Source organism: Mesoplodon bidens (genome assembly GCF_964165515.1).
Source record: "Mesoplodon bidens genome assembly, chromosome: 4".
Lineage (NCBI taxonomy): Eukaryota > Metazoa > Chordata > Mammalia > Artiodactyla > Ziphiidae > Mesoplodon > Mesoplodon bidens.
Window position 1 is genome coordinate 168,164,236 of NC_138160.1, and position 27,671 is coordinate 168,191,906.

Here is a 27,671-nt window from a genome sequence, read left to right on the forward strand (position 1 = left end):
GTGGTGTGTTTTGGAGTCTGTGAACTTAATATGATTTTAGGCAGCCTGTCTGCTAATGGGTGGGTTTGTGTTCCTGTCTTACTAGTTGTTTGGCATGGGGCATCCAGCACTGGAACTTGCTGGCAGTTAGATCGAGATGGGTCTTAGCATTGAGATGGAGATCTCTGGGAGAGCTCTCGCTGATTGATATTACGTGGGGCCGGGAGGTCTCTGGTGGTCCAATGTCCTGAAATTGGCTCTCCCACCTCAGAGGCTCAAGCCTGACACCAGACCAGGGCACCAAGACCCTGTAAGCCACACGGCTCACAAGAAAAGGGAGAAAAAAAAGAAGGAAAAATAATAAATAAATAAATAAATAAATAAATAAATAAATAAATAAAATTATTAAAATAAAATGTAAAACTTAATAATAATTATAAAAAAAGAAGAGCAACCAAACCAATAAACAAATCCACCAATGATAACAAGCTGAAAATCTATACTAATATAAACATGAAAATCAGAAACAAGTCAGTCGCAGACAGTAAACCCCAAGTCTACAGTTGCTCCCAAAGTTCACGGCCTCAATTTTGGGATGATTCATTGTCTATTCAGGTATTCCACAGATTCATGGTACATCAATTTGATTGTGGAGATTTAATCCACTGCTCCTGAGGCTGCTGGGGGAGATTTCCCTTTCTCTTCTTTGTTCGCACAGCTCCTGGAGTTCAGCTTTGGATTTGGACCGACCTCTATTTGTAGGTCACGCTCAGGCATCTGTTCCCCACCCAGACAGGAGGGTGTTAAAGCAGTGGCTGATTAGGGGTCTTCAGCTTACTCATGCCTGGGGGAGGGAGGAATACGGTAGTTATAATTGGAATGCAGGGCGACTCTGTGGTGGCAGAGGCCGGAATGGTGTTGCAAAATCAGCATGAGGCACACCGTGTGTTCTCCTGGTTAAGTTGTCCCTGGATCATGGGACCCTGGCATTGGCAGGCTGCACAGGGTCCCAGGGCAGGGGTGTGGATAGTGACCTGTGCTTGCACACAGGAATCTTGGTGGCTACAGCAGGAGCATTAGTGTTTCATGTCCATTTCTGTGGTCTGAGCTGATAGCCGCGGCTCGTGCCTGTCTCTGGAGCTCATTTAGGTGGCACTCTGCCTTCTGTGTGCAGACAGGGAAGGAATCCCCCCTCCTCGCGCACCCCGAAACAATGGTCTCTTGCCTCTTAGGCAGGTCCAGACTTTTTCCCGGACTCCCTCCCAGCCAGCTTTGGCGCACTAGCCCCTTTCAGGCTGTGTTCACGCAGCCAACCCCAGTCCTCTCCCTGGGATCTGACCTCCGAAGCCGGAGCATCAGCCCCCAGTCTTCACCGGCCGCAGTAGGTGAGCAGACAAGCCTCTCGGGCTGGTGAGTGCTGTTAGGCACCGATCCTCTGTGCGGGAATCTCTCCACTTTGCCGTCTGCACCCCTCTTGCTGTGCTCTCCTCTGTGGCTCTGAAGCTTCCCCCACCCCCTGCCCCGTCTCCGCCAGCGAATAGGCTTCCTAGTGTGCAGAAACTTTTCCTCCTTCACAGCTCCCTCCCAGAGGTGCAGGTCCTGTCCCTATTCTTTTGTCTCTGTTTCTTCTTTTTTCTTTTGCCCTACCCAGGTACGTGGGGGAGTTTCTTGCCTTTAGGGAAGTCTGAGGTCTTCTGCCAGCATTCAGTAGGTGTTCTGTAGGGGTTGTTCCACATGTAGATGTATTTTTTATGTATGCGTGGGGAGGAAGGTGATCTCCACATCTTACTCCTCAGCCATCTTGAAGGTCCCTCTATGTTTAACCTTTGAAGAAATTGCAAAACTGTTTTTCAAAGTGGTTGTACCATTTTATGTTTTCAGCTGCAGTGTATGAAAATTCCAGTTCCTCCTTGCCAACACTTTGTAAAATAACTTTTTATAAATTTTAGCCATTTAAGAGGTGCGCTCCCATTTTATTTATTTAAACTTTTAAAAACTATTTATTTATTTATTTATTTTTGGCTGCACTGGGTCTTTGTTGCTGCGTTTGGGCTTGGGCCTTCTCTAGTTGCAGCGAGTGGGGCTACTCTTGGTTGCAGTGCACAGGCTTCTCATTGCGGTGACTTCTTTTGTTGTGGAGCACAGGCTCGAGGCACGTGGGCTTCAGTAGTTGTGGCACGCAGGCTCAGCAGCTGTGGCTCATGGGCTCTAGAGCACAGGTTCAGTAGTTGTGGCACACAGGATTAGTTGCTTTGTGGCATGTGGGATCTCCTGGACCAGGGATTGAACCCGTGTCCACTGCATTGACAGGCAGATTCTTAACCACTGCACCACCAGGGAAGTCGTTAAACTTTTTTTGATGTGTGTGTTTGTTTGTTTGTGTTTTCCATGACATTGACTTTTGAAGAGTCCAAGAACGACATCTTGTGGAACTGTCCACATTCAGGAGGTTTTGAAAGTGTTTTAAAGGACACTATATTGAGCCCTTTTATTTCACAGCCTTTGGTAGGCAGTCACTTTGTTAATTCTCTGGTTGTTAACTCCAGGTGAGAATGGATTTAACGTATGAGGCATTTGCCCGTGGCATGATACTGAGTATTTGTCTTGTGAACATTTATCCTAGGAAAATCAATATTAAATCCTTTTTTGTTCTGATCCTGTAGGAAAGCTCACATTTCATCCAGCTTTAAACTTCACTGTAGAAATGGACTCTCTTGACTAGCATGCCAACTTAGCCTGAATTGTATTTTTATATGATAGGCTTTATTCCTTAAGCTAATGTAACTACAATTAATTTCTGGAGCAAAAATAGTTATTTTTGTCTTAAGACTTCTCTCTTCTTTCCAAAGAAAATTAACCAAGTAGAAAAATATTTAAAAGAACTAGAGTTTCATTTGCTTATTTCCTTACATTTTGGGTCCTGACTGGGGAAATAAAAACTGGATTGTGAAATGTCTGCCTGCATGAACATGCCTTCTGTTTGACTAGTTTGTCCAGTAAGGGTGACCAACTGTGTGGCATGAATGAATGCACTTCAGAAACATTTCTTCATGTGGTAGGCTCTCTGGGATTATACTCCCTCCCCATTTAAAAAATGTTTTTACAAATATACTTTGGAGTTATTAAAAAATACCTATCATAAAACTCAAAAACCTCAAAACATGAATAAGAACTTCTCTATTCGTTTATTTGTTCATTTTTACTTTATCTTTTTTTACAGTTATTTATGTAAATGAATCCTTGGAGCAAGTTAGTAGATACTTAAGATTTAATGTTTAAAACCTGGTCTCCCTATTTCTTCAAGCTATTTAGGGTAAAATTTACCCTAGTTTTGTTATGTTCTAGACTGTGATGAGCCAGAAATCAGAGAAAGCTTTTTTGCTTATCAGTATGAAGTTATTTAATAAGCCAGTGATCTTCATGGGCACACCCACATGGGATAACCTTGAAAATTGAAAACTGTCAAATCTTTCTTGGGATACAAATATTTATAAGAAAGCTTTAAACTAAAAAGGTAGTCATATAGTAATAGGAATAACCCTTTTCTGTTGTAGGATGAGTCAAATTTTCTAAATGGCAATGGGTCATAATATACTAGAGCTAGAATGGATATCAGATATCTTAATAATAGACTATCTAACAATTACTGAGTGCTTTCCTATGTAACAGAAACTACAGTTTGCATGCCTTATTTCATGTCATTCTCTCAGCAGCTCTTGCCCTATGTTCTATTATTTCCCCATTTTAATGAGGAATCTAAAAATCAGAGAGGCTAAGGAACTTGATCAAGGTCTTGTATCTCATTTGCTTAATATTCTCATCTTGGAAGTATGGGTTGATTAGGTATTTTTCAAGGTCATGTGTAAGTAGCAATTTATTAGAAATTATTTTTGAACTTTGAATTTAGAAAGCTAAACATTCCTTGTTGCATAACCTTGTTGCATAAATGGTTGGTTTTCAGATTTTTCATGATTTAATCTGCCTGCTGAGAAATCTTTTTTCCTACTGCAAAGGCTCATAATATGTGCAGACTTCAGAGCCTAGCTTGGCTTTCCTATAAGATGCTTATTGACTGAGCCATAGAAAACTCTGTGTAATTAAAGAAAAATTAAGTGATGTGTGAATAAGTCATGTCAGTTGCTGAGGTAGGGGTTAAGGCTTGTGAGTATTTTTCAGCTCTCTGTGTAGGTCATATCCATGTCTGATTTGGCAGCAGGTAAGAAAAAGGATAAAGAGAGAATATACAGGCAGAACAAATAATTTGTCAAGCAGCTTCCTCTAAGCATAGAAAAGCAATTAATTAAATTATATCAAGTGTCCTGCATTTAATATGAGAACTTCATTAAAGGTAATAAGGCACTGATGAACTTCCCCTCTGAAGGGAATGTTCTGTAGGGAAAATGCAGGATGCCTCCTGGCCTTAGTTCATGTTGCCTTTGGAGCCTGTATATGGGTACTAATCTATTCTCCTTGATGTAAAAATCCCAACGTCTTCGAGGGTTGTGAGAACTAGTATCCATGGATATGCTCAAGTTTCAAGAAGCTTCCCCAAATAGTAATATCACAAAAGGATTTTTGGTAAGAGAATAATAATCATAATGATTAATAGTAATAGTAATAGCTTTCTCTGTTTCACTTTGGGCTATTACTGCAACCCTATGATAACCACATTGGTTACAAAGCAGATTGTGATTCTTATTCGACAGGTGAGGAACATGAACATTAGAGAAGTAATTTGGCCAAGTATCTCTGCTACCAGGTGCAGAAATGGGACTGAACTCCAAGTCTGCCTAAACCTCTAGTCCTGTTCTCTGAATGATTATGCTCTATCGTGACTTAAATAAAAGATAAATGGTATATTTACTTAAATATTTTACCTTTTAAAACAAAAGTTTGTTCTAGTTTTCTAAGTCATAATTAAACTGTCATGTATATAGGAAATTACAAGTTGAAGAGAAATTATAGGTGCAAACAAGTGAGAATTCAAAATACATATTTTGCATTAGTAAGGATCTCAGCAGGAAAAGAGACACTTGTGTGGAATAATTTGAGAAAAGTTTAATAAAGGGATTATTGTAAGAGTATAGGTTAGTGTCTAATACTGCTCGGGCTGCCATAGCAAAATACTATAGACTGGGTGGTTTACACAACAGAAATTTATTTTCTCACAGTTCTGCAGGCTGGAAGTCTGAGGTTGTTAGGGGAACCACTGACTGAAACCTCCCACCCTGACCAGGCACCACAGTAACCATTTTCATGAGTTACATTGTGACACGAGGTCCTGGTAAGTAACGTGGAACTACAAAGCCACCACCAACCTGAGGAATTTGGGAAAGGTCCAGAGGAGAGAGGAGACACCAGTCCATATGTCCTACCAACATCCCAGAATCCTTCTCGCTGGAATCCATCTTGGCTGAGTGATGCGTGCACCACCAGGAAGGACCCTGAGCTAGAATGATTGGCCAGAGACAACCCAGAAACAAATCCCATCACCATAAAACCGGAGACTGCTAGCCACGTGGCAGAGCAGTCCTCCTGGGCTCCCTTACCTCCTGCTGTCCACCCGGGTGCCCCTTCCCAATAAAGTCTCTTGCTTTGTTAGCACATGTGTCTCCGGACAACTCATTTCCAACTGTTAGACAAGAGCTCACTCTCAGTCCCTGGAAGGGGTGCTCCTTCCTGCAACAAGGTCAGGTTGCCAGCATGGTTGGGTTGTGATGAGAGCTTTCTTCCTGGCTTGCAGAGGGCTGCCTTCTCATCGTGTCCTCCCATGACTTTCGTGGGGACACAGTTCGGTCTCTAGCAGTTAGGGAAACCACATTGCATACTACAGTGCCCTGTGGCTACAAACATTAGGCAGTTACCATACGTGGGCCTGAAGTAACTGAAGAGGGTTTGGCCACTACTATGAGCAGAGAGAGAATGCATGTGGTGACGGCTACCTGGCAGGAGCTGTAACCATAGTTGGGGAATGCAGCCAGCCAGCAGCAACCCGTCAGGAAAGATGTGAGGGCTTCACTCTTCTGCCTGCCTCAGATTTTACCCTTGTGCTTCTCAGCAGAGGAAACTAACTGGAAGCCAGAGGGAAAAGAATTTTCATTGATGAAGTTCATACATGTGTAGGGGAAAAAAGATGATTTTTTCTCTACCCTTCTGAGTTAGACCTCTATAATAAAAGACAGATTAACGAGAAAAACAAACAAGTTTATTAACACATATACCTCATGTATACATGAGAGATACCTAGGGAAAAATGAATAACTCTCTGGGGTGGCTTAGAATTCAGACAAATACCACCTTTAAAAATTTTTTTAATTAAAAAATTTATTTTTTTTTAATTTTATTTTTTAAACATCTTTATTGGAGTATAATTGCTTTAAAATGGTGTGTGTGTTTCTGCTTTATAACAAAGTGAATCAGCTATACATACACAAATATCCCCATATTTCTTCCCTCTTGTGTCTCCCTCCCTCCCACCCTCCCTGTCCCACCCCTCTAGGGGGTCACAAAGCACGGAGCTGATCTCCCTGTGCTATGTGGTTGCTTCCCACTAGCTATCGGTTTTACATTTCATAGTGTATATATATCCATGCCACTCTCTCACTTTGTCCCAGCTTACCTTTCCCCATCCCCGTGACCTCAAGTCCATTCTCTAGTAGGTCTACATCTTTATTCCCATCCTGCTCCTAGGTCCTTCATGACCAGTTTTTTTTTTTTTTATACCCCATGTATAGGTGTTAGCATACGGTATTTGTTTTTCTCTTTCTGACTTACTTCACTCTGTATGACAGACTCTAGGTCCATCCACCTCACTACAAATAACTCAATTTTGTATCTTTTTATGGCTGAGTAATATTCCATTGTATATATGTGCCACATCTTTATCCATTCATCTGTTGATGGACACTTAGGTTGCTTCCACGTCCTGGCTATTGTAAATAGAGCTGCAGTGAACACTGGTACATGACTCTTTGAATTATGTTTTCTCAGGGTATATGCCCAGTAGTGGGATTGCTGGGTCGTATGGTAGTTCTATTTTTAGTTTTTTAAGGAACCTCCATACTGTTCTCCATAGTGGCTGTATCAATTTACATTCCCAACAGTGCAAGAGGGTTCCCTTTTCTCCACACCCTCTCCAGCATTTATTGTTTGTAGATTTTTTGATGATGGCCATTCTGATTGGTGTGAGATGATATCTCATTGTAGTTTTGATTTGCATTTCTCTAATGATTAGTGATGTTGAACATTCTTTCATGTGTTTCTTGGAAATCTGTATATCTTCTTTGGAGAAATGTCTATTTAGGTCTTCTGCCCATTTTTCGATTGGGTTGTTTGTTTTCTTGATACTGAGCTGCATGAGCTGCTTGTAAATTTTGGAGATTAATCCTTTGTCCATTGATTCGTTTGCAAATATTTTCTCCCATTCTGAGGGTTGTCTTTACGTATTGTTTATGGTTTCCTTTGTTGTGCAAAAGCTTTTCAGTTTCATTAGGTCCCATTTCTTTATTTTTGTTTTTATTTCCATTTCTCTAGGAGGTGGATCAAAAAGGATCTTGCTGTGATTGATGTCATAGAGTGTTCTGCCTTTGTTTTCCTCTAAGAGTTTTATAGTGTCTGGCCCTACATTTAGGCCTTTAATCCATTTGAGTTTATTCTTGAGCATGGTATTAGGGAGTGTTCTAATTTCATTCTTTTAGATGTAGCTGTCCAGTTTTCCCAGCACCACTTATTGAAGAGGCTGTATATTCTTGCCTCCTTTATCAAAGATAAGGTGACCATATGTGCGTGGGTTTATCTCTGGGCTTTCTATCCTGTTCCATTGATCTATATTTCTGTTTTTGTGTCAGTACCATACTGTCTTAATTACTGTAGCTTTGTAGTATAGCCTGAAGTCAGGGAGCCTGATTGCTCCTGCTACAATTCTCTTTCTCAAGATTGCTTTGGCTATTTGGGGTCTTTTGTGTTTCCATACAAATTGTGAAATTTTTGGTTCTAGTTCTGTGAAAAGTGTCATTGGTAGTTTGATAGGGATTGCATTGAATCTGTAGATTGCTTTGGGTACTAGAGTCATTTTCACAATATTGATTCTTCCAATCCAGGAACATGGTATATCTCTCCATCTATTTGTATCATCTTTAATTTCTTTCATCAGTGTCTTACAGTTTTCTGCATACAGGTCTTTTGTCTCCTTAGGTAGGTTTATTCCTAGGTATTTTTTTTTTTTTTTTTTTTTTTTTTTTTTTTGCGGTACGCGGGCCTCTCACTGCTGTGGCCTCTCCCGTTGCGGAGCACAGGCTCGGGGCACGCAGACTCAGCAGTCATGGCCGACAGGCTCAGCCGCTCCGCGGCACGTGGGATCCTCCCGGACCGGGGCACGAACCCGCGTCCCCTGCAACGGCAGGCGGAGTCTCAACCATTGAGCCACCAGGGAAGCCCCCTAGGTATTTTTTTCTTTTTGTTGCAATGGTAAATGGGAGTGTTTCCTTAATTTCTCTTTCTGATTTTTCATCATTAGTTTATGGGAATGCAAGAGATTTCTGTGGATTAATTTTGTATCCTGCTACTTTACTAAATTCATTGATTAGCTCTAATAGTTTTCTAGTAGTATCTTTAGGATTCTCTATGTATAGTATCATGTCATCTGCAAACAGTGACAGCTTTACTTCTTCTTTTCCAATTTGGATTCCTTTTATTTCTTTTTCTTCTCTGATTGCTGTAGCTAAAACTTCCCAAACAATGTTGAATAATAGTGGTGAGAGTGGGCAACCTTGTCTTGTTTCTGGTCTTAGTGGAAATGGTTTCAGTTTTTCACCATTGAGGACGATGTTGGCTGTGGGTTTATCATATATGGCCTTTATTATGTTGAGGTAAGTTCCCTCTATGCCTACTTTCTGGAGGGTTTTTATCATAAACGGTTTTGAATTTTGTCGGAAGCTTTTCCTGCATCTATTGAGATGATCATATGGTTTTTATTCTTCAGTTTGTTAATATGGTGTATCACAATGATTGATTTGTGTATATTGAAGAATCCTTGCATTTCTGGGATAAACCCTACTTGATCATGGTGTATGATCCTTTTAATGTGCTGTTGGATTCTGTTTGCTAGTATTTTGCTGAGGATTTTTGTATCTATGTTCATCAGTGATATTGGCCTGTAGTTTTCTTTCTTTGTGACCTGTTTGCCTGGTTTTGGTATCAGGGTTTATGGTTGCCTCGTAGGATGAGTTTTGGAGTGTTCCTCCCTCTGCTATATTTTGGAAGAGTTTGAGAAGGATAGGTGTTAGCTCTTCTCTAAATGTTTGATAGAATTCGCCTGTGAAGCCATCTGATCCTGGGCTTTGTTTTTTGGAAGATTTTAAATCACAGTTTCAATTTCAGTGCTTGTGACTGGTCTGTTTATATTTTCTATTTCTTCCTGGTTCAGTCTCGGAAGATTATGCATTTCTAAGAATTTGTCCATTTCTTCCAGGTTGTCCTTTATCTTGGCATATAGTTGCTTATAGTAATCTCTCATGATCCTTTGTATTTCTGCAGTGTCAGTTGTTAATTCTCCTTTTTCATTTCTAATTCTATTGAGTTGAGAGTTCTCCCTTTTTTTCTTGATGAGTCTGGCTAATGGTTTATCAATTTTGTTTAGCTTCTCAAAGAACCAGCTTTTAGTTTTATTGATTTTTGTTATCATTTCCTTCATTCTGTTTCATTTATTTCTGATCTGATCTTTATGATTTCTTTCCTTCTGCTAACTTTGGGGGTTTTTTTGTTCTTCTTTCTCTAATTGCTTTAGATGTAAGGTTAGGTTGTTTATTTGAGATGTTTCTTGTTTCTTTTTTTTTCCCCACAAATCATAAGCTCCTTTAATGAGAAGTGACTATAAAAATCCATTGAAATTTAAAAAAAATACCACTTAGTTGTAGCCAATGAATTCCATATATTTCTACTTTTTCTTAATTACTTATCATGTGTGTGTGGGGAACTCTCTTTTAATACCCCATGCTGTCTTTCCTTATATCAATTGTTACTCAGCCGGCAAAAAGGAATGAGCACAACAAACCCGTTTCCTATCTGAATAAGGATACTTCGGATGGCCTTTTCATTCCCATCAGTTAACAGAACTTATTTGACATCTGCAGAAATAGCAACCATGAGCCCAGCCAAGCATGTCATGCCACCCCCTAGCTCACACACAGCAAGGTCCCTGCATCCATCACTGTGCTTAAGGCAGTAGTAAGCCAAAACCTCTTCAGCCGGCCAGATGCAAATGTTTCCTGTATTGTCAAAGCTGGTAAGAACATCTTCAGCATTCAAAGATCCACTATTATGCCTTAAGAAAATACTGTATTCAGGATAGAAGATGCTTGTATATTGAACCCAGGCACCAACTTCCTCTTCAGTTTCCCTTTTTTGGGCTTCTGTTACTGAGAACAGATTAAATGATTCAAATCTTCTTACAGATACATGTCGTAGACAATCATCCAGGTGTTTTTGTTTCAGGACCTGCCACAGGAGCTTCCACCGGGCAGCACCCAAGGGCGCCGAGACTGCGGGTCCCTGAGCGGTGCCGCTGCTTGTCCGGCCCTCGCCCGCTGTGCGCTCAGCCTGGCCGGCCCGGGCGTCCGCGACTCGAGACTCCATCCGGCTGGAGCTGGCTATACCCGAGATACCACCGCCACAGCTCCCCACTGCCAGGACCTGCCTACTTCTTCCCTGTCAGGATCTGTGACGCCAGGGCTCCCTGTTTCTTGTTTCTTAAGGTAGGATTGTATTGCTATAAACTTCCCTCTTAGAACTGCTTTTGCTGCATCCCATAGATTTTGGGTCGTCGTGTTTTCATTGTCATTTGTTTCTAGGTATTTTTTGATTTCCTCTTTGATTTCTTTAGTGATCTCTTCGTTATTAAGTAGTGTATTGTTTAGCCTCCATGTGTTTGTATTTTTTTAACAGATATTTTCCTGTAATTGATATCTAGGCTCATAGTGTTGTGGTCGGAAAAGATACTTGATATGATTTCAATTCTCTTAAATTTACCAAGGCTTGATTTGTGACCCAAGATGTGATCTATCCTGCAGAATGTTCCATGAGCACTTGAGAAGAGAATGTATTTTGTTGTTTTTGGATGGAATATCCTATAAATATCAAATAAGTCCATCTTGTTTAATGTTTCATTTAAAGTTTTTGTTTCCTTGTTTATTTTCATTTTGGATGATCTGTCCACTTGTGAAGGTGAGGTGTTAAAGTCCCCTAGTATGTTTGTGTTACTGTTGATTTCCCTTTTATGGCTGTTAGCATGTACCTTATGTATTGAGGTGCTCCTATGTTGTGTGCATAAATACTTACAATTGTTATATCTTCTTCTTGGATTGATCCCTTGATCATTATGTAGTGTCCTCCTTTGTCTCTTGAAATAGTCTTTGTTCTAAAGTCTATTTTGTCTGATATGAGAATTGCTACTCCAGCTTTCTTTTGATTTTCCCTTGCATGGAATGTCTTTTTCTATCCCCTCACTTTCAGTCTGTATGTGTCCCTAGGTCTGAAGTGGGTCTTTTGTAGACAGCATATATATGTGTCTTGTTTTTGTATCCATTCAGCCTGTCTATGTCTTTTGGTTGGAGCATTTAATCCATTTACATTTAAGGTAAATATCAATATGTATGTTCCTATTCCCATTTTCTTAATTGTTTTGGGTTTGTTATTGTAGGTGTTTTCCTTCTCTTGTGCTTCCTGCCTAGAGAAGTTCCTTTAGCATTTGTTGTAAAGCTGGTTTGGTGTTGCTGAATTCTCTTAGCTTTTGCTTGTCTGTAAAGATTTTAATTTCTCCATCAAATCTGAATGAGATCCTTGCTGGGTAGAGTAATCTTGGTTGTAGGTTTTTCCCTTTCATCACTTTAAATATGTTCTGCCACTCCCTCCTGGCTTGCAGAGTTTCTGCTGAAAGGTTAGCTGTTAACCTTATGGGGATTCCCTTATGTGTTATTTCTTGTTTTTCCTTTGCTTCTTTTAATATTTTTTCTTTGTATTTAATTTTTGATAGTTTGATTAATATGTGTGTTGGCGTGTTTCTCCTTGGATTTATCCTGTATGAGACTCTCTGTGCTTTCTGGACAGGATTAACTATTTCCTTTCCCATATTAGGGAAGTTATCAACTATAATCTCTTCAAATATTTTCTCAGTCCCTTTCTTTTTCTCTTCATCTTCTGGGACCCCCATAATTCAAATGTTGGTGCATTTAATGTTGTCCCAGAGGTTTTTGCGACTGTCCTCTATTCTTTTAATTCTTTTTCTTTATTCTGATCTGCAGTAGTTATTTCCACTATTTTATCTTCCAGGTCACTTATCCGTTCTTCTGCCTCCATTATTCTGCTACTGATCCCTTCTAGAGAATTTTTAATTTCATTTATTGTGTTGTTCATCATTGTTTGTTTGCTCTTTAGTTCTTCTAGTTCCTTGTTAAACATTTCTTGTATTTTCTCTGTTCTGTTTCTAAAATTTTGGATCATCTTTACTATCATTCTCTGAATTCTTTTTCAGATAGACTGCCTATTTCCTCTTCATTTGTTTGGTCTGGTGGGTTTTTACCTTGCTCTTTCATCTGCTGTGTGTTTCTCTGTCTTCTCATTTTGCTTAACTTACTGTGTTTGGAGTCTCCTTCTTGCAGGCTGCGGGTTCATAGTTTCCGTTTTTTCTGGTGTCTGCCCCCTGTGGGTAAGGTTGGTTTAGTGGGTTGTGTAGGCTTCCTGGTTGAGGGGACGTGCCTGTGTTCTGGTCCATGAGGCTAGATCTTGTCTTTCTGGTGGGCAGGTCTGTGTCTGGTGGTTTGTTTTGCGGTGTTTGTGACCTTATTATGATTTTAGGCAGCCTCTCTGCTAATGGGTGGTGTTGTGTTACTGTCTTGCTAGTTGGTTGGCAGCTTGCTGGTCATTGAGTGGAGCTGCGTCTTGGTGTTATGATGGAAATGTCTGGGAGATTTTCACTGTGTGATATTAGTGGAGCTGGGAGGTCTCTGGGGGACCAGTGTCCTGAACTTGGCTCTCCCACCTTAGAGGCACAGACCTGACTCCCAGCTGGAGCACCTAGACCCTGTCTTCCACGTGGTTCAGAATAAAAGGGAGAAAGAAAGAAAGAAAAAACTAAAATAAAATAAAATATAGTTATTAAGATAAAAACTAAAAATAATTATTGAAAATAAAAAATGTGTAAATTAATTAAACAAAAGAAAGAAAGAAGAGAGCAACCAAACTAAAAAACACATCCACCTATAATAACAAGTCCTAAAAACTATAGTAAAAAAACGAAAAGAAAAACGAAAAAACGGACAGACAGAACCCTAGGATAAATGGTAAAAGCAAAGCTATACAGACAAAATCAAACACAGAAGCATACACATACACGCTTAGAAAAAGAGAAAAAGGAAAAAATATATATATCGCTGTTCCCAAAGTCCACCGCCTCAATTTGGGATGATTCATTGTCTATTCAGGTATTCTTCAGATGCAGGGTACATCAAGTTGACTGTGGAGATTTAATCCGCTGCTCCTGAGGCTGCTGGGAGAGATTTCCCTTTCTCTTCTTTGTTCGCACAGCTCCCGGGTTTCAGCTTTGGATTTGTCCTCGCCTCTGCGTGTAGGTCACCTGAGGGCGTCTGTTCTTCGCTCAGACAGGACGGGGTTAAAGGAGCCGCTGATTAGGGAGCTCTGGCTCACTCAGGCCAGTGGGCGGGGGGAGGGAGGGGTATCAAGTACCGGCGAGCCTGCGGCAGCAGAGGCCGGCGTGATGTTGCAACAACCTGAGGTGTGCTGTCTGTTCTCCCGGAGAAGTTGTCCCTGGATCACGGGACCCTGGCAATGGCGGGTTGCCCAGGCTCCAGGGAGGGGATGTGTGGATAGTGACCTGTGCCTGCACACAGGCTTCTTGGTGGCTGCAGCAGCAGCCTTAGCATCTCATGCCCGCCTCTGTGGTCCATGCTGATAGCTGCGGCTGACGCCCCTCTCTGGAGCTTGTTTAGGTGGCGCTCTGAATGCCCTCTCCTTGTGCACTGCAAAACAAAGATGCAAGAAAAAGTCTCTTGCCTCTTCGGCAGCTGCAGTCTTTTTCCCAGACTCCCTCCCGGCTAGCTGTGACGCACTGGCCCCCTTCAGATTGTGTTCACACAGCCAACCCCAGGCCTCTCCCTGGGATCTGAACTCCAAAGCCCGAGCCTCAGCCCCCATCCCCCTCCTGTGGGGGTGGGTGAGCAGACAAGCCTCTCGGGGTGGTGAGTGCAGGTTGGCACCTATCCTATGTGCGGGCGGGAGTCTCTCCGCTTTGCCCTCCGCACCCCTGTTGCTGTGCTCTCCTCCGCGGCTGCGAAGCTCCCCGTCTCCGCCACCCACAGTCTCAGCCCGCCAAGGGCCTTCCTAGTGTGTGGAAACCTTTCCTCCTTAACAGATCCCTCCCACTGGTGCAGGTCCGGTCCCTGTTCTTTTGTCTCTGTTTTTTCTTTTTCTTTTGCCCTACCCACGTACGTGGGGAGTTTCTTGCCTTTTGGGAGGTCTGAGGTCTTCTGCCAGCATTCAGTAGGTGTTCTGTAGGGGTTGTTCTACATGTAGATGTATTTCTGATGTATTTGTGGAGAGGAAGGTGATCTCCACATCTTACTCTTCCACCATCTTGAAGCTTCTCTGTATTTTTTACTTAAAAATTTTTTTATTTTATTTTATTTTTGGCTGCATTGGGTCTTTGTTGCTCTGCGGGGGCTTTCTCTAGTTGTGACGATCGGGGGCTACTCTTTGTGGCGGTGTGCAGGCTTCTCATTGCAGTGGCTTCTCTTGTTGAGGAGCACGGGCTCTAGGCTTGCGGGCTTCAGTTGTGGCTCATGGGTTTTAGAGCGCAGGCTTAGTAGTTGTGGCACATGGGCTTAGTTATTCCACGGTATGTGGGATCTTCCCATACCAGAGCTCCAACCTGCGTGCCCTGCATTGGCAGGTGAATTCTTAACTACTGCACTACCAGGGAAGCCCTTAAAAAATTTTTTTTTTAATTTTTTAAATTGAAGTATATTTGATTTATAATGTGCCAATGTCTGCTGTATAACAAAGTGACTCAGTTATACACATATAGACATTCTTTTTTTTAATATTCTTTTCCATTATGATTTATCACAGGATACTGAATATAGTTCCCTGTGCTATACAGTAGGACCTTGTTGTTTATCCATGCTGTATATAGTAGTTTGCATCTGCTAATCGCAAACTCCCAATCCATCCCTCCCCAACCCCTCGCCCACTTGGCAACCATGAGTTTGTTCTCCACAGACAAATACCATCTTAACAGGGGAAGGGGAGGTGGGGAATTGTAGGCCCCTTAAAGGATGGTTAATGGTATTAAGAAAGACAAATTGCCCTTAGAAGAATAGATGGGAGGTATGATAGTTTGTGAGTAATTTTGTCTGGGTGTGGTGTCTACTACTACTCTCCTCTCCTGTGATAAGAGTCAGTCTTCTTTCAGTCTGAGTCTGAAGGCAGGAAAGAACCTATGTCCCAGCTCAAGACAGTCAGGCAGGAAGAATTCCCTCTTACTTGTGAAAGGGCCAGGCTTTTTGTTCTATTCAGGCTTTCAGTTGATTGGATAGGGCTCATTCAAATTAGAAAGAGCATTCTGCTTTGCTCAGTCTGCTGATTCAAATTCTAATCCCACTCAGAAACATCCTCACCAACACACCCAGAATAATGTTTGACCAAATGTCTGGGCACCTCGTGGCCCAGTCAAGTTGACAGATAAAATTGCCCATGCCACCATTCTACTATCTGCCTAAGGCTAGTCTCCTTACATGAGGTTTCCTGTCTGAGAACCTGCCTCTTCTCTAGGGAACTGAAACCAGAAAGATCTTCACCTGAGGTCATGACTCTGCATACTTCATGAGGACAAGGCCTTATATTAGCACAGATGGACTAAAGAGCTTACCCCCAAGGAGGACCCTTTCTTTGCATCCTTCTACTCTCATTTATCCAGATTCACCACTCTCTTTCCTTCCCCTTAGCAACCCCTCATCTATTACTTCTTGATCCCTAACTTCTGACCCTGTGTGCCTGGACTCAGGGACTAATTCTCTACGAGGCATCTAATAACCCAATTATGTCCCCATCCAAAATATCTATATTTAAACCATGACCTTCATTATCTTATCCTAAAGATACCCAAAGACTTTTCAACTCAAATCACATTCAATTAATTCAAATTCCTGTGACACTAATGACACAACTTGTCTGAGGTCCTCCTTCCCAAAATCGGTATTTCAACACCAACAGAAAATAAACTGGAAAAGAATGGAAAAAAAAAAAAGACTCAATCTTCCCTTGTTGATAAAACTCCTGGGTAGAGGATTTTTGACAATTGAGTTCCCTTTGGAGGATCTATCTTTAGCCAGATAAAGGGAGTTCAGAGAAAGCCTCTCCCTGCATTTGCTATTTTTCAAGTGCCTACAAGCTCAAAATAATCAATACACCAAAGCGGCATATTTCATATCTTGGGGTAGCATGTCCTGAACCCCTACAGCCATATTTTGGGGTGCCATATTTTGCTACCCTTCCCATGTCTTCTCAAGGCACAGAGCAGGGTGGAAAAGGAAGGAGAGTGAACCTGAAAGGACAAAGGGAAGATATCAAAATGTATCTACTGTCAACTTTATCTTATAACTGACCACCTTGTCTAAAATGGACCTTCTGATTCATCTCTCTCCCCTCACGTTACTCTCTACCACATCATTGGTTATCTCCTCCATATCACTTACTCCAATGGGGGTACATATCTCTCCTATTCATTTGTATATTTTGTATTTGTAGGACTCCTTTCACTAATAAGTTTCTAAGAGCAGGGACTTTTGTTGTTGTGATCGCTGCTCTGGCTGTCATCTTCTTTTCCTTTAGGTACCTGGAGAGATTGTACTTCCCTGCCCCCATTATGGTTGGTTGGTACTGAAACCATGTAACTCAGATTGGAACTTGAACCCATGTGCTGGGACTCGAACCTGGCCTAAAGCCAGATTGGGTCTTGAACCCAAGGTCTTTTAATTGAGATCACACACATGGTCTCAGGACTTAATGAAACTCAGGCTCTTTTTTTTTTTTTTTTTTCCTGCTGTAATTTATTTATTTCTAGCCATAGGTTTACTTGTAGGGTTCTCATAAGCCATGCAGTAAGTGGTTTATAAATAAAGTCAGTCTGTTCTAGTGTCATCACATTAAGAGACAGAATTGCTGGATTTTTTTCATTCTGTGAAAAGCTCACATCTTGAGAATCCATGTTTGATATTATTATGGTACACCTGAGATGTATCTTGCTCCAATTAACATTATCATGCTAGTCATTATAAAAAAACCCAAGGGCAGACTAGAGAACGTAGTAGGTTCACTCCTTTCAGGAGGCTGTGTCGTAACCCAACCCATTGACTTCATCACAGCTTTCTTCCATGTAGAATAACGACTTTCACTTTCTGTGGCTTTTATCTGTGGTTCAAACCGTTCCATCACGACCATGGACAAATCCTCGGGTTTAAGACTCCAAACGTCTACCCCTTCTGCAGCTCCTGCTGCCATGGCAGCTCCCAGGGCAGTTGTTTCAGGGATGGAGGCTTTTATTACTGGAATATGCAGAATGTCTGCTTGCAGTTGCATAAGAACTTTGTTGTTGGTCATTTCTCCATCCACCTGCAAATGACTGAGTGGAATCCCACAGTCCTGGTTCATGGCATCCAAAATCTCTCGGGTTTGGAAACAAATAGCTTCTAATGCAGCAAAAGCGATATGACTTTTATTGGTGAACTGAGTGAGACCGCAGATTATCCCTCTTGCAGTGGGCTCCCAATAAGGTGCGTATAACCCTGAAAAGGCTGGGATGAAGCAGCAGCCATAAGAAGTACCTACTTCCTTAGCAAGTTTTTCACTTTCTTCTGAGGTCTTTATAATTCCAAGATTGTCTCTCAGCCAGCGAATAACAGCACCGGCTGTAGCAACAGAACCTTCCAATGCATAACATACTGGCTTGTCTTTGCCTAGCTTGTAAGCCACTGTGGTCAGGAGGCCGTGTTCAGAAAATACACACTTATGACCTGTATTACATAGTAAGAAACAGCCTGTTCCATACATGTTTTTGGCTTGTCCTTCCTGGAAGCACATTTGTGCTACTAATGCAGCAGACTGGTCCCCCAAACATCCAGATATTGGCACACCTTCCAAGGCCCCAGTTTTCATTCGGCCATAGATCTCAGAAGAACTCCAGACATTTGGAAGAATGTCCATTGGAATTTCAAAAAAGTTACACAGCTCTTTATCCCATTCTAAAGAATGGATATTGAAGAGCAATGTCCTACTTGCATTTGTTACATCTGTGCAATGGATACCTCCATTAACTCCTCCTGTCAGACTCCAGATAAGCCATGAATCAATGGTACCAAAAAGAGCTCTACCTTCTTCAACAGCCTTTTGAACTTTTCTCACATTGTCAAGAATCCAACGAAGTTTTACTGCACTGAAGTAAGTGCTAAGTGGAAGGCCTGTCTTGGACTTGACGAAGTTATTATTTCCTGGAATTTTTTTGCTAAGAGTCTCAACAGTAGACTGGGTTCTTAGATCAAGCCACACCACAGCATTGTAGAGTGGCTCTCCAGTTAATTTGTCCCAGAGAACAGTGGTTTCCCTCTGATTGCTGACACCAATAGCTTTTATGTTAGATATATCAATGCTGAGTTCTTGAAGTTTCTCACATGTCTTCTCTATACATTCATAAACTGAATGAAGAATTTCCTTAGGGTCTTGTTCTACCCATCCTTCTTTTGGGAACTCTTGGGTTAATTCCACTTGATGGTGACTAAGTAGTTCCGCTGTTTTTGAGTCGAAAACCATAAACTGAGTGGAGTCAGTACCCTGGACCACGGCCCCCACCAATGGCTCCACAGCTGCCGTCTTTGGAGCCGCCATGAAACCTGCAGTTGGGCTCAGCTGCTCCGGTGCTTAGCAGCTCTGGTGCCGTTTCCCTGGTGATGGAGGTGTTGGTGGGGGTGGGGCGTCAGGATCATAATGCATCAGGATCATAATGCGTGCAGGCTCAGTAACTGGCTAGGCTGAACGTGAACTCGCTGGGGCACGCTTTGTCCTCTAACCAGTGCTGCATCTTTTCACCCCACTCCTTTGGCTCGCGCTCCACCCCCAACCACTCAATTATCTTTTAAGGAGATTTAAGCTTAAAAAAAAATCATATATTTACCAACGTAATTATTGTTACTTGTGCTCTTCATTGTGTTGTGTGGATCCACATTTCAGTTATCGTGTTCTTTCTGCCTGTAAGATTTCCCCTAATATTTCTTGTAGTGTGGTCTGTTGGAAATGAATTTTTACAACTTTTGAACATCTGAAAAGTATTTCATCTACTATTTAAAGATATTTTCTCTGGATATAGAATTCTTATTAACTTTTTTTCCCTTAAATTTCAGTGCCTTGAAACTAACTTTATTCCCCTTAAATTTCAGTGCCTTGAAACTGTTGCTCCACCCTCTTCTCTCGTGTTGTTTCAGGTGTGAACTTCACTGTCAAACTTATTTTTTAAATGTCTGTTTTTCTCTCACTATCTTTAAGAATTTTTTCTCTTTATCAATGGTTTTGGTCAGTTTTATGATGATATTACTTGGTGTAGTTTTCTAATTTTCTGTGCTTGGGGCTCATGGAGCTACTTGGGTCTGTGGGTTTATGGATTTCATCAAATTTGGAAAACTTTGGGCCATGATTTCTTTTTTTTTTTAAATTAGTTTCTGCTTTATAACAAAGTGAATCAGTCATACATATACATCTGTTCCCACATCCCTTCCCTCATGCATCTCCCTCCCTCCCACCCTCCCCATCCCACCCCTCCAGGTGGTCACAAAGCACCGAGCTGATCTCCCTGTGCTCTGCGGCTGCTTCCCACTATCTATCTACCTTACGTTTGGTAGTGTATATATGTCCATGCCTCTCTTTCGCTTTGTCACAGCTTAACCTTCGCCCTCCCCATATCCTCAAGTCCATTCTTAAGTAGGTCTGTGTCTTTATTCCCGTTTTACCCCTAGGTTCTTCATGACATTTTCTTTTAATTCCGTATATATGTGTTAGCATACGGTATTTGTCTTTCTCTTTCTGACTTACTTCACTCTGTATGACAGAATCTAGGTCTATCCACCTCATTACAAATAGCTCTGTTTCGTTTCTTTTTATAGCTGAGTAATACTCCATTGTATATATGTGCCACATCTTCTTTATCCATTCATCCGATGATGGACACTTAGGTTGTTTCCAGCTCCGGGCTATTGTGAATAGAGCTGCAATGATCATTTTGGTACATGTCTCCTTTTGAATTATGGTTTTCTCAGGGTATATACCTAGTAGTGGGATTGCTGGGTCATATGGTAGTTCTATTTTTAGTTTTTTAAGGAACCTCCATACTGTTCTCCATAGTGGCTGTACCAATTCACATTCCCACCAGCAGTGCAAGAGTGTTCCCTTTTCTCCACACCCTCTGCAGCATTTATTGTTTCTAGATTTCTTGATGATGGCCATTCTGACTGGTGTGAGATGATATCTCATTGTAGTTTTGATTGGCATTTCTCTAATGATTAATGATGTTGAGCATTCTTTCATGTGTTTGTTGGCATTCTGTATATCTTCTTTGGAGAAAAGCCTATTTAAGGCTTCTGCCCATTTTGGGATTGGGTTGTTTGTTTTTTTGCTATTGAGCTGCATGAGCTGCTTATAAATTTCGGAGATTAATCCTTTGTCAGTTGCTTCATTTGCAAGTATTTTCTCCCATTCTGAGGGCTGTCTTTTGGTCTTGTTTATGGTTTCCTTTGCTGTGCAAAAGCTTTTAAGTTTCATTGGGTCCCATTTGTTTATCTTTGTTTTTATTTCCATTTCTCTAGGAGGTGGGTCCAAAAGGATCTTGCTGTGATTTATGTCATAGAGTGTTCTGCCTATGTTTTCCTCTAAGAGTTTGATAGTTTCTGGCCTTACATTTAGGTCTTTAATCCATTTTGAGCTTATTTTTGTGTATGGTGTTAGGGAATGATCTAATCCCATACTTTTACATGTCCCTGTCCAGTTTTCCCAGCACCACTTATTGAAGAGGCTGTCCTTTCTCCACTGTACATTCCTGCCACCTTTATCAAAGATAAGTTGACCATATGTGAGTGGGTTTATCTCTGGGCATGCTATCCTGTTCCATTGATCTATCTTTCTGTTTTTGTGCCAGTACCACACTGTCTTGATTACTGTAGCTTTGTAGTATAGTCTGAAGTCAGGGAGCCTGATTCCTCCAGCTCCGTTTTTCTTTCTCAAGATTGCTTTGGCTATTCAGGGTCTTTTGTTTTTCCAAACAAATTTTGAAATTTTTTGTTCTAGTTCTGTGAAAAATGCCAGTGGTAGTTTGATAGGGATTGCATTGAATCTGTAGATTGCTTTGGGTAGTAGAGTCATTTTCACAATATTGATTCTTCCAATCCAAGAACATGGTACATCTCTCCATCTATTTGTATCATCTTTAATTTCTTTCATCAGTGTCTTATAATTTTCTGCATACAGGTCTTTTGTCTCCTTAGGTAGGTTTATTCCTAGATATTTTATTCTTTTTGTTGCAATGGTAAATGGGAGTGTTTCCTTGATTTCACTTTCAGATTTTTCATCATTAGTGTACAGTAATGCCAGAGATTTCTGTGCATTAATTTTGTATCCTGCTACTTTACCAAATTCATTGATTAGCTCTAGTAGTTTTCTGGTAGCATCTTTAGGATTCTCTATGTATAGTATCATGTCATCTGCAAACAGTGACAGCTTTACTTCTTCTTTTCCAATTTGGATTCCTTTTATTTCCTTTTCTTCTCTGATTGCTGTGGCTAAAACTTCCAAAACTATGTTGAATAAGAGTGGTGAGAGTGGGCAGCCTTGTCTTGTTCCTGATCTTAGTGGAAATGGTTTCAGTTTATCACCATTGAGGACAATGTTGGCTGTGGGTTTGTCATATATGGCCTTTATTATGTTGAGGAAAGTGCCCTCAATGCCTACTTTCTGCAGGGTTTTTATCATAAATGGGTGTTGAATTTTGTCGAAAGCTTTCTCTGCATCTATTGAGATGATCATATGGTTTTTCTCCTTCAACTTGTTAATATGGTGTATCACATTGATTGATTTGCGTATATTGAAGAATCCTTGCATTCCTGGAATAAACCCCACTTGATCATGGTGTATGATCCTTTTAATGTGCTGTTGGATTATGTTTGCTAGTATTTTGTTGAGCATTTTTGCATCTCTGTTCATCAGTGATATCGGCCTGTAGTTTTCTTTCTTTGTGACATCCTTGCCTGGTTTTGGTATCAAGGTGATGGTGGCCTTGTAGAATGAGTTTGGGAGTGTTCCTTCCTCTGAAATTGTTTGGAAGAGTTTGAGAAGGATGGGTGTTAGCTCTTCTCTAAATGTTTGATAGAATTCACCTGTGAAGCCATCTGGTCCTGGACTTTTGTTTGTTGGAAGATTTTTAATCACAGTTTCAATTTCAGTGCTTGTGATTGGTCTATTCATATTTTATATTTCTTCCTGATTCAGTCTTGGCAGGTTGTGCATCTCTAAGAATTTGTCCATTGCTTCCAGGTTGTCCATTTTATTGGCATAGAGTTGCTTGTAGTAATCTCTCATGATCTTTTGTATTTCTGCAGTGTCAGTTGTTACTTCTCCTTTTTCATTTCTAATTCTATTGATTTGAGTCTTCTCCCTTTTTTTCTTGATGAGTCTGGCTAATGGTTTGTCAATTTTGTTCATCTTCTCAAAGAACCAGCTTTTAGTTTTATTGATCTTTGCTATCATTTCCTTCATTTCTTTTTCATTTATTTCTGATCTGATCTTTATGATCTCTTTCCTTCTGCTAGCTTTGGGGGTTTTTTGTTCTTCTTTCTCTAATTGCTTTAGGTGCAGGGTCAGGTTGTTTACTTGAGATGTTTCCTGTTTCTTAAGGTGGGATTGTATTGCTATAAACTTCCCTCTTAGAACTGCTTTTGCTGCGTCCCATAGGTTTTTGGTCGTTGTGTCTCCACTGTCATTTGTTTCTAGGTATTTTTTAATTTCCTCTTAGATTTCTTCAGTGATCAATTCGTTATTAAGTAGTGTATTGTTTAGCCTCCATGTGTTTATATTTTTTACAGATCTTTTCCTGTAATTGATGTCTAGTCTCATAGCATTGTGGTCGGAAAAGATACTTGATACAATTTCAATTTTCTTAAATTTACCAAGGCTTGATTTGTGATCCAAGATATGATCTATCCTGCAGAATGTTCCATGAGCAGTTGAGAAAAATGTGTATTCTGTTGTTTTTGGATGGAATGTCCTATAAATATCAACTAAGTCCATCTTGTTTAATATATCATTGAAAGCTTGTGTTTCCTTATTTATTTTCATTTTGGATGATCTGTCCATTGGTGAAAGTGGGGTGTTAAAGTCCCCTACTATGATTGTGTTACTGTCGATTTCCCCTTTTATGGCTATTAGTATTTGCCTTATGTATTCAGGTGCTCCTATGTTGGGTGCATAAATATTTACAGTTGTTATATCTTCTTCTTGGATCGATCCATTTATCCTTATGTAGTGTCCTTCTTTGTCTCTTCTAGTAGTCTTTATTTTAAAGTCTATTTTGTCTGATATAAGAATTGCTACTCCAGCTTTCTTTTGATTTCCATTTGCATGGAATATCTTTTTCCATCCCCTTACTTTCAATCTGTATGTGTCTCTAGGTCTGAAGTGGATCTCTTGTAGACAGCATATATATGGGTCTTGTTTTTGTATCCATTCAGCCAATCTCTGTCTTTTGGTGGGAGCATTTAGTCCATTTACATTTAAGGTAATTATTGATATGTATGTTCCTATTCCCATTTCCTTAATTGCTTTGGGTTCGTTATTGTAGGTATATTCCTTCTGTTGTGTTTCTTGCCTAGAGAAGTTCCTTTAGCATTTGTTGTAAAGCTGGTTTGGTGGTGCTGAACTCTCTCAGCTTTTGCTTGTCTGTAAAGGTTTTAATTTCTCCATCAAATCTGAATGAGATCCTTGCTGGGTAGAGTAATCTTGGTTGCAGGTTTCTCTCCTTCATCACTTTAATTATGTCCTGCCACTCCCTTCTGGCTTGTAGAGTTTCTACTGAGAGATCAGCTGTTAACCTGATGGGGATTCCCTTGTGTGTTATTTGTTGTTTTTGCCTTGCTGCTTTTAATATGATTTCTTTGTGTTTAATTTTTGACAGTTTGATTAATATGTGTCTTGGCGTATTTCTCCTTGGATTTATTCTGTATGGGACTCTCTGTGCCTCCTGGACTTGATTAACTATTTCCTTTCCCATATTAGGGAAGTTTTCAACTATAATCTCTTCAAATATTTTCTCCATCCCTTTCTTTTTCTCTTCTTCTTCTGGAACCCCTATAATTCGAATGTTGGTGCGTTTAATGTTGTCCCAGAGGTCTCTGAGACTGTCCTCTGTCCTTTTCATTCTTTTTTCTTTATTTTGCTCTGCATCAGTTATTTCCACTATTTTATCTTCCACCTCACTTATCCGTTCTTCTGCCTCAGTTATTCTGCTATTGATCCCATCTAGAGTATTTTTCATTTCTTGTGTTTTTAATCGATGCTTGATTCATCTTTAGTTCTTCTAGGTCCTTGTTAACTGTTTCTTGCATTTTGTCTATTCTATTTCCAAGATTTTGGATCTTGGAAATAGAATCTTGGATCAGCTTTACTATCATTATTCTGAATTCTTTTTCAGGTAGACTGCCTATTACCTCTTCATTTGTTAGGTCTGGAAGGTTTTTATCTTGCTCCTTCACCTGCTGTGTGTTTTTCTGCCTTCTCATTTTGCTTATGTTACTGTGTTTGGGGTCTCCTTTTTGCAGGCTGCAGATTCGTAGTTCCCGTTGTTTTTGGTGTCTGTCCCCAGTGGCTAAGGTTGTTTCAGTAGGTTGTGTAGGCTTCCTGGTGGGGGGGACTAGTGCCTGTGTTCTGGTGGTTGAGGCTCGATCTTGTCTTTCTGGTGGACAGGTCCACGTCTGGTGGTATGTTTTGGGGTGCCTGTGGCCTTATTATGTTTTTAGGCAGCCTCTCTGCTAATGGGTGGTGTTGTGTTCCTGCCTTGCTAGTTGCTTGGCATAGGGTGACCAGCACTGTAGCTTGCTGGTCGTTGACTGAAGCTGTGTGCTGGTGTTGAGATGGAGATCTCTGGGAGATTTTCGCTGCTTGATATTATATGGAGCTGGGAGGTCTCTTGTGGACCCGTGTCCTGAAGTTGGCTCTCCCACTTCAGAGGCACAGCACCGACTCCTGGCTGCAGCACCAAGAGCCTTTCATCTACCCGGCTCAGAATAAAAGAGAGAAGAAGTAGAAAGAAAGAATTAGTAGAAGAAGGAAAGAGAGAGAAAGAAAGGAAGAAGGAAAGGAAGGAAGGAAGGAAGAAAAAAGGAGGGAGGGAGGGAGGAAAGAAAGAAAGAGAAAGAAGGAAAGGAGGGAGGGAGGGAGGAATGAAAGAAAAAGGGAGAGTGAATGGAAGAAGGGAGGGAGGGAGGAAGGAAAGAAAGAAAGAAAGACAGGAGGGAGGGAGGGAGGAAGGAAAGAAAAAGAAAGTGAAAGGAAGAAGGGTGGGAGGGAGGGAGGAAGGAAAGAAAAAGAAAGTGAAAGGAAGAAGGGAGGGAGGGAGGAAGGAAAGAAAGAGAGAAAGAAGGAAAGGAGGGTCGGAGGGAGGGAGGGAGGAAGGGAAGGTAGGAAAAAAAGAAAGAGCAGGTAAAGTAAAATAGAATAAAGTATGAAATATAGTAGCATTATTAAAATTAAAAAGTAATTATATAAAAAAAAACGGACAGATAGAACCCTGGGACATATGGTGGAAGAAGCAAAGCTATACAGAGAAAATCTCACACAGAAGGATACACACATACATTCACAAAAAGAGAGCAGGGGGAAAAATCAAAAATCTTGCTCTCCAAGTCCACCTCCTCAATTTGGGATAATTCGTTGTAAAAAGGGGAAAAAGGCGAGAAGTCTGAAATCTTGCTCTCTAATTCCACCTCCTTAGTTTGGGATAATTCGTTGTAAAAAGAGGAAAAGGGGGGAAAGTCTTAAATCTTGTCCTCAAAGTCCACCTCCTCAATTTGGGATGATTCGCTGTCCATTCATGCACTCCACAGACGCAGGGCACATCAAGCGGACCATGGAGCTTTAATCCGCTGCCTCCGAGGCTGCACAGAGAGATTTCCCTGTCTCTGCTCTCACAGCTCCCGGGTCTCAGCCTTGGACCTGGCCCCGCCTCTGCGCGTAAGTCGCCGGAGGGCGTCTGTTCTTCGCTGAGACAGGACGGGTTTAAAGGAGCCGCTGATTCGGGGGCTCTGGCTCACTCAGGCAGAGGGGAAGGAGGGGCGCGCAGTGTGGGGCGGGCCTGCGGTGGCAGAGGCCGGCGTGACGTTGCACCAGACCGAGGTGCTCCGTGCGCTTTCCCGGGAAAGCCGTCCCCGGGTCCCGGGACCCTGGCAGTGGCGGGGTGCACAGGCCCCCTGGAAGGCGGGGCGGATAGTGACCCGTGCTCGCACACAGGCCCTGCGGCGGTGGCAGCAGCAGCCCCAGCGTCCCACGCCCGTCTCCGGGGTCCGCGCCTTTAGCCGCGGCTCGCGCCCGTCTCCGGTGCTTCCCAAGCAGCCCTCTTAATGCCCTCTCCTCGCGCACCAGGAAACAAAAGGGAAAAAAGTCTCTTGCCTCTTCGGCGGCTCCAGACCCTTTCCCCGGACTCCCTCCAGGCTAGCCGTGGTGCACTAACCCCTTCAGGCTCTCTTCCTGCCGCCAGCCCCAGTCCTCTCCCTGCGCTCCGACTGAAAGCCGATACCCGAGCCTCAGCTCCCAGCCCCGCCCGCCCCGGCGGCCGAGCAGACAAGCCTCTTGGGCTGGTGTGTGCCTGAGGGCACCGGTCCTCTGTGCCAGAATCTCTCCGCTTTGCCCTCCGCACCCCTGTTGCTGTGCTCTCCTCCGCTACTCCGAAGCTTTCCCCCTCCGCCACCTGCAGTCTCCGCCCGTGAAGGGGCTTCTAGTGTGTGGAAACCTTTCCTCCTTCACGGCTCCCTCCCACTGGTGCAGGTCCCGTCCCTATCCTTTTGTCTCTGTTTATTCTTTTTTTCTTTTGCCCTACCCAGGTATGTGGGGAGTTTCTTGCCTTTTGGGGGGTCTGAGGTCTTCTGTCAGCGTTCAGTAGGTGTTCTGTAGGAGTTGTTCCACGTGTAGATGAATTTCTGATGTATCTGTGGGGAGGAAGGTGATCTCCGCGTCTTACTCTTCCGCCATCTTCCTCTGGGGTCGAAACTCAGGTTCTTGATGTCTCGTCACAGAAAGAATTCAGTGAGAGACAAAGTGATAGGTAAGAAGTGGATTTATTTAAAGAGAAACACACTCCACAGACAGAGTGTGGGCCATCTCGGAAGAGGCACCAGGATACAGGGGTTATCAATTTTTATAGGGGTGGGTAATTTCATAGGCTAATCAGTGGGAGGAGTATTCCAGCTACTTTGGGGAAGGGGTGGGGATTTCCAGAATTGGGCCATGACCCACTTTTTGACCTTTTATGGTTGGCCTTGGAACTGGCATGGTTCCTGTGGGTGTGTCATTTAGTGTGCTGATGTATTACAATGAGCGTACAA

At 41.9% G+C, this 27,671-nt stretch overlaps 2 protein-coding genes across 2 annotated transcripts; both read right to left on the reverse strand.

The window, feature by feature from the left end:
* Positions 1–10,061: 10,061 nt before the first annotated feature.
* On the reverse strand, positions 10,062–10,725 carry LOC308615617 (calmodulin-lysine N-methyltransferase-like). The gene has a single exon (XM_081231222.1). It carries the CDS (start codon positions 10,609–10,611, stop codon positions 10,093–10,095), a length of 519 nt encoding a protein of 172 aa, XP_081087348.1. The 5' UTR covers positions 10,612–10,725; the 3' UTR covers positions 10,062–10,092.
* A 6,540-nt stretch (positions 10,726–17,265) lies between these two features.
* LOC308615892 (glycerol kinase 2-like) lies at positions 17,266–18,927 on the reverse strand (the record flags this gene model as incomplete). The annotated part of the gene is made up of 1 exon (XM_081231769.1): positions 17,266–18,927. One exon carries the CDS (start codon positions 18,925–18,927, stop codon positions 17,266–17,268), a length of 1,662 nt encoding a protein of 553 aa, XP_081087895.1.
* Positions 18,928–27,671: the final 8,744 nt, after the last annotated feature.